Below are 12,401 nucleotides of genomic sequence, written 5' to 3' on the forward strand. Positions count from 1 at the left end.
AGGGTAAGGGTCATTAACATCTTTCACTAAGACAAAAGGATTCAACTGTGGTTGCTAGGATACCAACAGACAGATTCACTTATTACAGTCAGGAACAGTTATTCATAATGTCTTCTCACAAAACAACATACTAACTGCAACAAGAAGGAAGCTTAATGCAAACAAAGTCTAAAGGGCAGAGGCAGTCCCTGCCCTTTAAGAGCTTAATATTGTCTGTTACTGGTATTTAAAAGTACATTTTAAATAAGCTATTTTTTAAAGGAATGGAAATAAGTAGACAGCAGGAAGAAGTGAAGGAGGGAAGTTAAATGTATAGGCCAAAGAATAAGTCAACTGTTTCATCTGAGTCTGTAGTCACATTCCTTTGTTCACTAACTTATTTAACTGAATGACTCTGTACTATGTGCTGATTACTGTTCTAGGCATTAACCCCAGTGGTTAATAAGACAAAGTTCAAGCCCTCATTGAGCTTACACTCCAGGAAGGAGACCAAGGAGAAGTTAATATTTGTGCCTATAGGCAAGCATGAATGCGTGTGTGTGTGTGTGTGTGTGTGTGTATACACAAGCATGAATGCGTGTGTATACACACCATGTGAAAAGGGCACGGAGGCAGGTCAGTGAAGGCCTTACATATATTTAGCGTTTACTACATGCCAAGTGCTAGGCTAGGCAATGAGGACAGAGTGTAACAAGAGACACATGTTTTCTGACACTCAAGTTTATCTGGGTGGGAGATCCAGGTAAACTAACAGGGAAGCATTCTGGTGCCACTTACTGCCTGTGTAACCTTGGCAAGTTGGTAACACCTTTATCATGAATAGTGGCACTAACCTTCAAAAGTTATTGTGAACATTAGATGTTTATAAAACGTTTGGCACATTGCCTGGTAAACTACAAATTTTATTATTTCAGTTAAGAGCCCATGTTATAGAATAACAAGAAATGAGATTGATGGAAATTGAGGATGGCAGAAAAGAGGAAAGGATAATAAAGGTCTGTAAAAAATCAAAAAGGGAGGAGAGTTGGGTTTGCATTAGAAGCTCTTTGTAAAACACACCGCTAAGTGTATTTATAAGCCTACAAGGAATAGTATACAATGGAATCATATCACATACCCAATTAAGTGACAAAAATTAAATGATACATGATTGGCAGAGAAAAGAGGAGGAGAGAACAATTTAAATAATAAAAGTGGCTCTGCCACTATCTCACTCAATGAGGGACTATTTCAGAGTAAATGAGATTTACAGAAAAAAAATCTGCAGTCCTACAGGCAAGTCTCAGATCCCACATGTAAAGTGTGAGCACCTCACCTCACTGAGTCCAGATATAAACAAAGACTGTTTTCATATGTGTCCCCTAAATGCAAATGTACTATTTAATCTGGTGCTCAAGTGGATAAATAGCAAAAGGAATTTTTATTAGATGTGATTTTCATCACTTTTGTACTTATTTTATAACTAATTCTTGTCCACTATATGACCTCCATTTTATAGATACACAATTTTCTACATTTTATAGATAAATAAGCCCAAGGACACCAGAAGGTCTGCTTCATTCTGCCTGGCTCCAAATCTCTGTAGCCTTTATTCAGTGCCCAGGCAACCCTGAGTTTTGATTTGAAGGGAAAGGCTAAGACTAAGGAGGAAGATGATATAAAACATGTAAGAGAAAAAGTTAATAAGACTAATAGGGATTTTTAGGAAAAGATAAAGACATTAAGACCAAAGACAAGGAAACCAAGTCAGAAGCTGATGTGTAGTAACTGCTCATCACAAATTTCCAGAACAATATTGACTTCACATATATTATACCTCTGTGCATACTAAATATTGAAGTATACTGGAAATTCAAACATTTCAGCATCCAAGCTCTATCTCCCAGACTATCTCTCACACCCAAAAGCAGGGTGCATGCGTACACACACACACACACACACACACACACACACACACACACAAAGCTTCACCAAATCATTTGTCTGGACATAAAGTAACAAGTTCTATTGTCTTAGAAACAGAAATAAATACATAACAATAAACTTGTTGAAAAGAATATAAGTATGACAAAATTGAAAATAAAGAATAAAACCTTCAAAGTAGTAAATGAATATGGTGCCTCTGATAGTAATAATGAAATTGAGAAAAATAACAAATAGAAGCAAAAGTAAGTCATTCAAAAGAGGTCTTTGGAAGTATATTCCAAAAAAAAATCCTGCAACTTAATTCACTGGGCATTTATTCATTGCCTGTGTCCTCACACTAACAGAGATAAACATCAAATCATATTTCCCATCATCATTTTAGCAACTTCCCTTTACCATGGGGGGAAAATCTCTGGCTCCAGTAAATAACAAAAGTTGTTATATGAAAGAATAACAACATTAATGATAATGATAGCAGTTACTCTAGGGCTGTGTAACATACCTTTAACATTTTACCCTATGAAGTAAGTACTTTAGCCTGATTCCACCTAGGAAAAAACTTACTCTCATGTTAAGAAGCTGGCCTAAAGTTGTTTAACACTGTTGGGATTGGGACTCACTCTCATGTCTGCTTAACATCAAGGCTCTTAACCACTTTATACTGTTTCTACATTTTAAAGATACAAACTTTCCCATGAGCACTCTGCATTTTCTAACATGGAGTTTATGGACATGAAATAATTCTCCCACACAATACGTAAGAAGTAACTAAAATGAACTATCAGTGCCTTAAATACATGTAACTTTTCATCTCCCAAAGCTAAGACCTCTTTTTTTTTTTTTTTTTTTTTTTTTGCAGTACGCGGGCCTCTCGCTGTTGTGGCCTCTCCCATTGCGGAGAACGGGCTCCGGACGCGCAGGCTCAGCGGCCATGGCTCACGGGCCCAGCCACTCCGTGGCATGTGGGATCTTCCCTGACCGGGGCACGAACCCGTGTCCCCTGCATCAGCAGGCGGACTCTCAACCACTGCGCCATCAGGGAAGCCCGCTAAGACCTTCTTGTGTTTATTCCTATTTCATACTATACAAGTATTATCCTTGAATGGCTCATAAATTGATAAAATGAGAACACAACTACATATAAAATAAATATGTTATTGTTAAAAGTCAGAGAATAAACGTCTCAAATATATGAGAAGTGGGTTATACCAGATTCTCATTAAAATACTCTGGGCCTACAAGGGCTTATTAACCTCTAGATTTTTGAAGTACTAATTTTACCTGGGTCATTATGGGAATGAGGCACCACAAAGACTTGAAGGGGCTTAGTATCCCATTCATCAGCTTTATAGGTAATGTCAAATCCTTGCTTCCAAACTCCACCATCCGGATTGTCAAAAGGAATTAGACTGTAAACATCTAACATCTAAAAATATGAGACAAAGAAAAAAAGTTAAATTTAATCATGTATAACCATTATTAATTTAAACTTAATGTTGGAAATATTTGCTCAAAACTACTCCTTGCTATACTGTATATATATTTTAAAAGATAAAACTATTTCTGTAGACATTATCTAAAGAGTTTAAGACAGAAAATATTTCATCACCATTCAAAGGGTTAAAATGCTATTTGTATTATATAATTAACCTGATAAATAATCCCCTTCCTCTTCTGCTTCTAATATAAAATATCTTCATTCAATTCTTCTTCCCTTGCTTTACTTCCAATACAATTTAATAGAAAATAATGGGAACTGAAGAGCAAACAAAAAAAAATTTCATCATGATCAAGTATTTTAGCATTTTCAAACACGGTACTGAAAATTATTTTATACTTCATCTTTATATTATAATCAATCTCCTATGTATCTGAATCTGAATGGAAATGGATCTGTAGCTATTCTTTAATTTTGCCTATGTATGTTTACCTTTTTTATTCTAAAAATAAAACTATAACAGGGTCAACTAGGTTTAAAAATGGAAGCATTTTTTACATTGAGATTTATCTTTTAGTGTTCAAATATTTTCTAAGTTTCCAATGTAGTGTTCCTTCTAGATAATAATCTTTTTAGACAAAAAGGAAAAAAAAATTACCAAAAAACAAAGCCAAACAAACCTAAAAAGTTATTTTTCATACTCTTTATAATAGTAAGTGTAACAAGGAACACAAACCTCCTTTGGTAAAATTCAAACTAAAAAATTACATCCTAATAAATACATAAATGGGTTAAAAATTTTTTTAAGATAAGCAAGTCATATAAAAGTGAATACAAAGTATTTTAAGACAATAATATATCTTTCACTTGGAAGTTTATAACTAAAATAAAATACTCCCAAGGATGAGAACAAATCTTTGGTAACCAGCTGGATAAGAGGATGTGAGAGCACTCTCTGCTATTCCTTCCAGGTCTTTCTGGGGCCCTGCAGCTTTCCCAGTACCCTGCTGCCTTGCTCTGCCTCATTTCCATGGCTGCTCTGCAGCTCCTTTCTGTCCAGCTCAGATTTAGACCCTTCCCCTCCCCCCCAAAAAAGATTTTATCATTTCCCTTTAAAAGGTACTTAATTAAAACCTAAACAAAGCCAAGCCTCACAGAAATAGATACCCCTTCAAAGCACAGGATCGTGATCCTATCTTAACCTGGCCACACACTAGGCTGATGAGGCTGTAGGCACACAGCCCGGGCAGCTCCACTGTCCCCAGCTTCCGGTGTGGCCTGTGAGCCATGGCCTCGAGATCATATCATGTTCTCTGTCCCCAAGAGTTAATGAAAACTTCTACTCTGAAGCAAGGCCAGAGCCAACTCCTTTTGTCCAACTTTAAAATATTCACACCCCAGGGTCCTGTCACCACGTTCCAGTTTCCAGTCTAAGGTACAACGGTAAAATAGCTCTTTGCCAATCTGTAGAACAGAGCAAACATGAGTGACACACCAAAAGTTTAAGAAAGGCAGAAGTCCTTTCTTACCTTAGTTTTCAACTCCCCTACCCTCTAGAACAGTGCTACCCGAGGGAAATATTATGCAAGCCAAATACATAATTTAAAATTTTCTAGTAAAATGAAATAGGTAAAATTAATTTTGATGATATATTTTTTAACCTGATATATTCGAAATTTTACCATCGCAAGATGTAATGAATGAGCAAGATATTTTACATTCTTTTTTCACATTAACTCTTCAACACTTTGTGTGGATATTAGTGCACATCTTAACTCAAATTAGCCACACTTGAAGTGCTCATTAACCGCAGGTGGACAGCAGCCTCCATCCTGGACAGCACAGCTTTAGAACATTTCCCTTCCCTCTCACAAAGACATATTCAGTAAAAAGAATCTAACCTTACACTGTGTGAAACCTATAATGTAGAACAGATATATACTAAGAGTAGGGCTTTTCTGGTACTCTCCAAAGGAAGGTAAAAAAAATCTCTTTGGCCAGATTTAAACCTCTGGAGGTCTTCAACTATTACAGAAAATAAGACCTAAGAAGCATACAGAAAAGGCCATAGTCAGGAAGTATAAAATAAGAAAAATTAGGAGAAACACAGAATTACAGTAATTTATCACTAAAAAGAACATTAATGATCATTTGACTAATCAAATGATTTTACAAAAATAGAAACGATAATCCAGAGAATTCAGCAACTAAGAACAGATACCAGATCAAATCTAAAAAAACAAAAACAAATCAAAGCCCAGTGATTATTAACGAATGCATACATTACCTGCACATCTGAACCCTGACTTCCACTTTGTGAAGCAAACAGACAGTCTCCAGGATCAACTGTGAGAGACAACTGTTTCGATGGCAGAAGAGGTGAGCCGGCACCTTGGCTGAAATTGCCTTTTGAGCTTTTCGAACCATCTTCCACAGACTCACTCAAATTGATGACCGAGTCTCTAATATTTGAGATGATCTCATTATTCTCAGCTAGCAAACGTTCCAAATGGTCTATTTTTTCTTGCAACATTGAGAGCTGGCCCTGCAATAAAAAAGAAAAAGGCAGCTATATGAAACTCTAATATAGCTCTGCAGAGACACACAACATTTTCTTTAAACTATGTGCCTGACCAAGAGGGCAGCTACTCTCCCTTCACTATCCACTTTTATAAGTTGGATCACATAATGCATGAATGCGTAACAGCTGGCTGTTAAAACACCAATTTACAGCAGAAAATCTTCTCCATGGCTGCAATCTTTGTTTAGTCATATTTTAAAATGTGCAACAGAAAGACCAAAAATATTGGGGGCTATATTTTCTATTACCCCAAACCCAGCCCTAAAAGATCTTCAGGTCTCTAAAATCACTAAGTATAACACCGTATTATACTCAGCTATGAAATTTTAAATTTAACTATAATTGATTCCAGTTACTTATAAGAGCAAAAATGTATGAACCTAAAAAAGATCATTCCATTTCAATCAGTAACACTAGTGAACAATCCTAAAGAAGAACTATCATCAATAGAAAAATCAACTAGTCAATTCTTAATTAGCGATATTATGAAAAAGATTGGCATGAACCTTCCCCAAGCAACTGCACTGTAAGTCATTTAGATTGCTTCTACTATACTACTGTGTATCTTTCAGTTTTTTTAATTGATCCTCACATGTAGAGGCTTGCCACCTCTAAACATAAACCATGCTATATAGAATAAACCTTCAACTTATGAGACCAATGACAATCTTTGTCTTGTTCACTCCTATATCTTGGGTCCCAAATACATAGTACTTATATGTTTATCACATGGCCCTCACATTTCTTCAACTCAACAATAATTCTTTAGTGAACACCCACTGTACAGGCATCAGGCTACATGCTGGAAAGACAGATGTGCATTAGATATGGGCCCCTGTCTGAATACACAAGGTGACATTGCATTTGTGCCACAGCAATAGCAATAGCCTGCGCTATGACCCCAAAAATGTCCACATTAAGGTTTAATAAAATATATGCATAGAAAATAAACAAATCCGTACACCCAGAAACAAAAATTCTCTCACCAGTAAATAACAGGAAGACAGAAAGGGGGAAGGAAAAGAAGTAGAAAAAACACCTACATGTCCCAAAGTGAAGGACTGGTCAAGTGATACATCTAATATCATGAAACAGTTTTCAGTCGCTAAAAAGTTAGAAATACAAATTTTTTAAACAAAGAAATATTGGGAAGTTACTTTCAGGAGACACAGTGAAGAAAACCCAGTTTTAAAATAGTATGTATGAAAAACGTAGCATGTATGACATGATTGATCCTCTTTTGATTAAAAAAATACATAAGGAAGGCCATAATCAAGATGGAAAAAACTGGTTAAGGGTATTTATACTCTTCTTTAGTCCGTTTTGAGTGGTTGTGGATTTAGTAATGGGGAGGCCAAGAATAAGAAAGATTCAAGTTCCAAGTATTGGCCAGTTCAGCAAGGGGTGGGGAGAAATCAAAAGAGTGCTATCTACCAAGAGAAGACCACTTCAGCAAACTGTGAGAGAGGTGACAGAAGTCTGAAGGGACTAAGGGAGATACTTTGGAATAAGAAAAAAAGTACAGCAAGTCCCCTACATACGAATGAGTTCCATTCCAAGAGCGCGTCTGTAAGTCCAATTTGTTTGCGAGTCCAACAAAGTTAGCCTAGGTACCCAGCTAACACAATCGGCTATATATTGATAGCACTGTACTGTAGTAAGTTTGTAATACATTCGCATCTTTGAAAGTTCGCAGCTTGAAGGTTCGTATGTAGGGGACTTACTATAGCCAAGATGAGAAGCAAACCAGCAGGAAGGTACCTTGAGGGTGAGCGGGAGAGACAACACTGGAGATGAATACCCAAAGCCTAGACGTTGAAGAAACAAAGAGCACAAGATGGCCATGGACCTCCTCAGACCTGAAAGATACTCTCACAGGCCTCTCTACTTAGACACATATGATAGAAAGAGCCCCCTACAGGTCAGAACTGTAGTCCTTTAAGGCAACTGTCACCTCTAGGGTGGGGTGCCATGTCCTACAAGGAAGAATTCAAGCCTGTTCATCTATGTATAGAGAAGCAGAAAGTGCAAGGTCTTAGCAAAGAACTCATCCTGCAAGACAAGCCTCACTTCCCCCCATGAAAAGCAAGAGAGAGAATATGGATCAGTCCTTGACTAGAAATGGCAAAACAAATGAAACCTGATGGATCACTGACACACTAGTTCAGGGTCCAAAGAAGCTAGCTGAATGATGGAGGTTGCCGGTCAGCAACTGAGCAATATTACACTACAAATCTTTCTCTATAGGCACACATCCGTATTGGTCGATTGGCTCTCGTGGAAAGACCAAAGGGGGCCCCTTGGCCTAACCCAAAGTTCACCCAAAGAAGCTAAAAATATTTGAGAGTTAGGTACACAGCTGACTAATCCGTATTTAATTTCCTAAACAGACATACTATCAAAGGCTGTCTGAAATAAGGGAAAAACTTTTCTTCACTCATTATCACAACACCCCGGACTGAGGCTTTTTGAAATTACCACTGATGAGTTTCGTTGAATATTTCCAATACTGAAGATACAAGCCTACTTCATGTGATGCTTGCAATTTCTACCGCAGCAGGTAACAACAGTAAATTAAGTTCCTCTGAATCCAAGCAGAATTAGAACATGTTGCCTTGTCTTGCCTGCGGTAAAGCTACACACCTCCATAAAATAAAACCTTAGCTTAGTCTAAAATACCACCATCGCAGAGCTTTTAAAGATGCTACGTGTTTTATCAGACGCTTATAATGTATAAATTAATTCATGGGTGCCCATGTTTCTCCAGATCTTTCTGTACTTTCGGGAAAAGATAATTTTGGAGGCATGCACATAGCAAAGCCACCTATAGCTTAAAAGAACACACTGAGAAAAAAGAGCCTCCTTTTGCGAATATTCTCACTATGGCCACAGTCCCAAAACCCATGGATGAGAGTATTATACAAAATAAACATTACAGGCGATGGATGTTCCATGAAAAAAGATCCTGCAGGCATTAAAGAAGACTTTCAATCTCATTGTAGCTTTAAAGATACAATTAATGATCAGTACCTGGAATTCTGTACAGAATTAATAAGTCCATGGAGAAAATTGTGGCCTAGAGATATGTTAGCATAATGGTCTAATGAAAATCATTTTTTAAACTATATTATGCAGTGGAATAAAGTCTCGCTACAAACAGCTAAAATTCTTGAAATATACATACTTCCATAAGCAAATTCTGTACACAGGACAGAGAAGCATGATATGACCTTAAAAAGATACACTTGTAGTCTGCATTAAAGTAACAGAAATCATAGATAATGTTTCAGTTATGCTGACAAGTCAAAGAATGCTGATGGTAATATTGAAAAAGACAATTTTCTGTAGGGCAAGAAAATCACTTGTGAGAAAACCACTTTATTCTTTGATTTGCTAATCAGTTCTACAGGGAGGCCACAGTGTTGCACTGCCAAGGAGTGGGGAAGGAGGTCATGATATTTGATTTACTCTGCTTCTGGTGAAAAAGAAAAACTGAGAAAAAAAAAAATCACTGATAGCAAAGACTTTTGAGAGAAAATTTAGAGCCTACTACAAGCAAACCAAGATCAGTACCCACACCGCCCTATGAACAAAATCAATCTATATACACCTAACTGCTAAATCCAAAAACTTATATAATTATTTGTCCCATAAGACATTAGCTGCTGGGATTGGCATCACTGTAATCACTCAAGCATGGCTGAATGTGCATATCATTCTTCCTTCCTGTTACAACTGAAAAAATATGTGCCTCCCTGCCCCGCTTCAAAGACCAACACTCCACTGGTGAGCTCCAAACCCATCTCTCCCAATTGCTCAAAGGCTGTATTCTTTTGGTTAAACTCCCTCAACACTGCTTCATCAAACTCGCCTTCTAAAAGCAACTCATCCTCAATAGTATAATGTATTATATTAGGTCAAATTATATGAAATTGCCATTCTCATAAGCCAAAAATAGTCCAATGTCACCAATTTCTTATGGTTCAACTTAATACTATATCCTATCTAATAAAATAAACTCTGGTGCTTCCCTTAGCCCCACCATTCCCTTACTCATCATCTCGAGGAGCATTTGGCCCAGTGGACCACTCCCTCCTCCCTGAAATATTTTCTTCACTTGCTTGCAGCACCGCATGCTCTTGGTTTTCCTCCTGCCAACTGTTTATCAGTCTCTTTCTCTCCCCAGTATCTAAACAATGGAGGCCCTCAAGGTTAGCTCCTGAGAAATCTGCCTTCTCTATACTGTCTTAAATGATCTCATCCACTTCTTGGTTTAAATTCCATTTTCTGTACTGATGTATCCCATATTTATATCTCCAAATGAAACCTCTTCTCTGAAAAATAGACCCATGTATCCAAATGATTACCTGACTTCTCCACTTCGGTTTCAAACTTAAGTCTGAAAGATTACTTTCCCCAAAAAGCCATCTTATAGGCCTCCAGTCTTTACTAAGTAGCTTCAATGTCTACCTCGTTGGCCACTCCTGAAATCCTCCTCACCCTGCTCACACATCCAACCCACCTGCAAGTTCATTCATCCTATCTCCAAAATATTTACCGAATCCATCTACCTCTCTCCCTCTCAACTGCTACCACACTGGTCCAAGCCACCAACAATCTCTCCTAGCCTAGTATAGCAGCCTCTTAACGGATTTCCTGTATCCACATCCTTCAACCATGCCCTACTCAGCTGTAATACCTTTATTACAATCCAGTGCTAGTTTCTTATCACACTTAAAAAAAAAATTAAAACACCTCACACTAGACTCAATAAGGACCTGCATATCCATCTCCCCACGCTGCTCTCTTTCTCTCTCTCCTCCAACTTAGCTTCACCCTGATCTTATCTCAGTTCTAAACCTGCTCCTCTCCACCCCATCAAGACCTTGGCTCATGTTCTCTTTACAGAATGCTCCAGCTCCCTTCTGCTCCAAATGTCCCCTCTGCATAGTCTTCTCTAGCCATCCTCTCGAAAATAGGCCTCCTCATGTTATACTCTATGTCAGCTTATTTTTTGTTTCTTCCACAGCATTTTTACCTATTTTATTCATGTACTATTTCCCCATCTTCATCACTAAATGAATCACTATATTCAGAACAAGCACCACCGTTGTTTTACTCATCATTGTACCCTGATCCCTAGCACAACACCTGGCACACAATAGAAATGCAAATATTTACTTAAAAAAAAAAAAAAGACAGAAAAACAGTGTGTAACATTTTTCCTAAGACAAGGAAGTAGTAAATGTCATTTTTTGGCACATATACCTACACCAAAAATAATACAAATAAAAATGAAACTAATAATTTTTAAAGAAAGAAAATCCAGAAAAACTCTTCACTGTAACCCAAAAAGTAGGTAAGAAAAGAATCAGGAGTCCTAAATAATAGGGTGATCTTCATGGACTGTTTGGGAAATGAAATAAAAAATGACCCATATTCGGTCACATAGTGACAATCACGACCTCGTGAGTAGAGTAAAATACGTGGCTCCTTTTCTAGGGCAAAGATTATGGATTCTGTACAGTCCAATCAAATGTTTTCAGATTACACAACCTTCAGTAAACATGGCTCAATGGGCTATGATTTTCAACTGACGTGTGGGGGGCAGGGTGGAGGGAGTTTGGATAAAGAACGCTGAGATGATTCTAGAATCCTTCTTACCGTGGTAGTAATATGAAATCTTCATTCAACCAAATCAAATTCATAATTAAGAGAACTCTAGAGGAAATATTATTACATGTATATTATATAACCACCAATGGCAAAATGCAAAAGAAACTTCACCCAAAGAAACAAAACTTCACCCCAATATGTGTGTGTGTGTATATACCTGCAACTCTAGATCTATACCCCCTTTCATTTATGCTTTTCCCCCCTTTAAATTTAATTTTGTTAGATTCAGCATGTCACTCCATCACATCAAGATTTTTCTGCACTTGGATTCTGTCACTGAAGTGTCCTTCATGAAGTGAATGTGGTTGGGTGAACGAGGCTCTAACAGTGACCATTAGACTCATTGCAAAGGTTGCTCAAAATTACAGATCCCTGGGATTCATCCTGGAATCTCAGGTAGGGCCCCAGAAGCTGCAATGTTAATGTTCCACAAGTGACTCAGGTGATTAGCCAAGTTTGGGACCTATGGCTCTGACATCATGCATTTTAGTGAAATACCTAAGAGAATGCAGCAGACAATAAACCATTTGGCAAGTCATCCCTCAACTCCCCACAGGGTGACATGAATTCACAGACCTGCACCCTTTGATAATCTGTTTAAATAGATATTAACTCTCCTCCATCTCATGCTCTAGGATATTATACCTTACCACATTTTTATTTTTAAATAACAGCAAATAATGATTACTTTTAATGACTCCTTTTACCAGATAAAGGTAAAGGCAGTTTAGCTAAATAGTTAAGCACACGGGCTCTGGGTCAGACTGTTTGGGTTCCAAT

The 12,401-nt window shown here is 37.5% G+C and overlaps 1 protein-coding gene across 1 annotated transcript in view; it reads right to left on the minus strand.

Moving 5' to 3' along the window:
* The window catches only part of MAN2A1 (mannosidase alpha class 2A member 1), a 159,541-nt gene that overhangs the window by 124,216 nt on the left and 22,924 nt on the right, over window positions 1-12,401 (minus strand). The window contains exons 2-3 of the mRNA XM_060009039.1: window positions 5,652-5,909; window positions 3,208-3,352 (exon numbers count right to left, since the gene is read on the minus strand). Coding sequence (XP_059865022.1) covers window positions 3,208-3,352; window positions 5,652-5,909 — 403 coding nt within the window. The remainder of the gene's footprint in view (window positions 1-3,207; window positions 3,353-5,651; window positions 5,910-12,401) is intronic.

This window comes from Delphinus delphis, chromosome 3 (assembly GCF_949987515.2).
Source record: "Delphinus delphis chromosome 3, mDelDel1.2, whole genome shotgun sequence".
Taxonomy (NCBI): domain Eukaryota; kingdom Metazoa; phylum Chordata; class Mammalia; order Artiodactyla; family Delphinidae; genus Delphinus; species Delphinus delphis.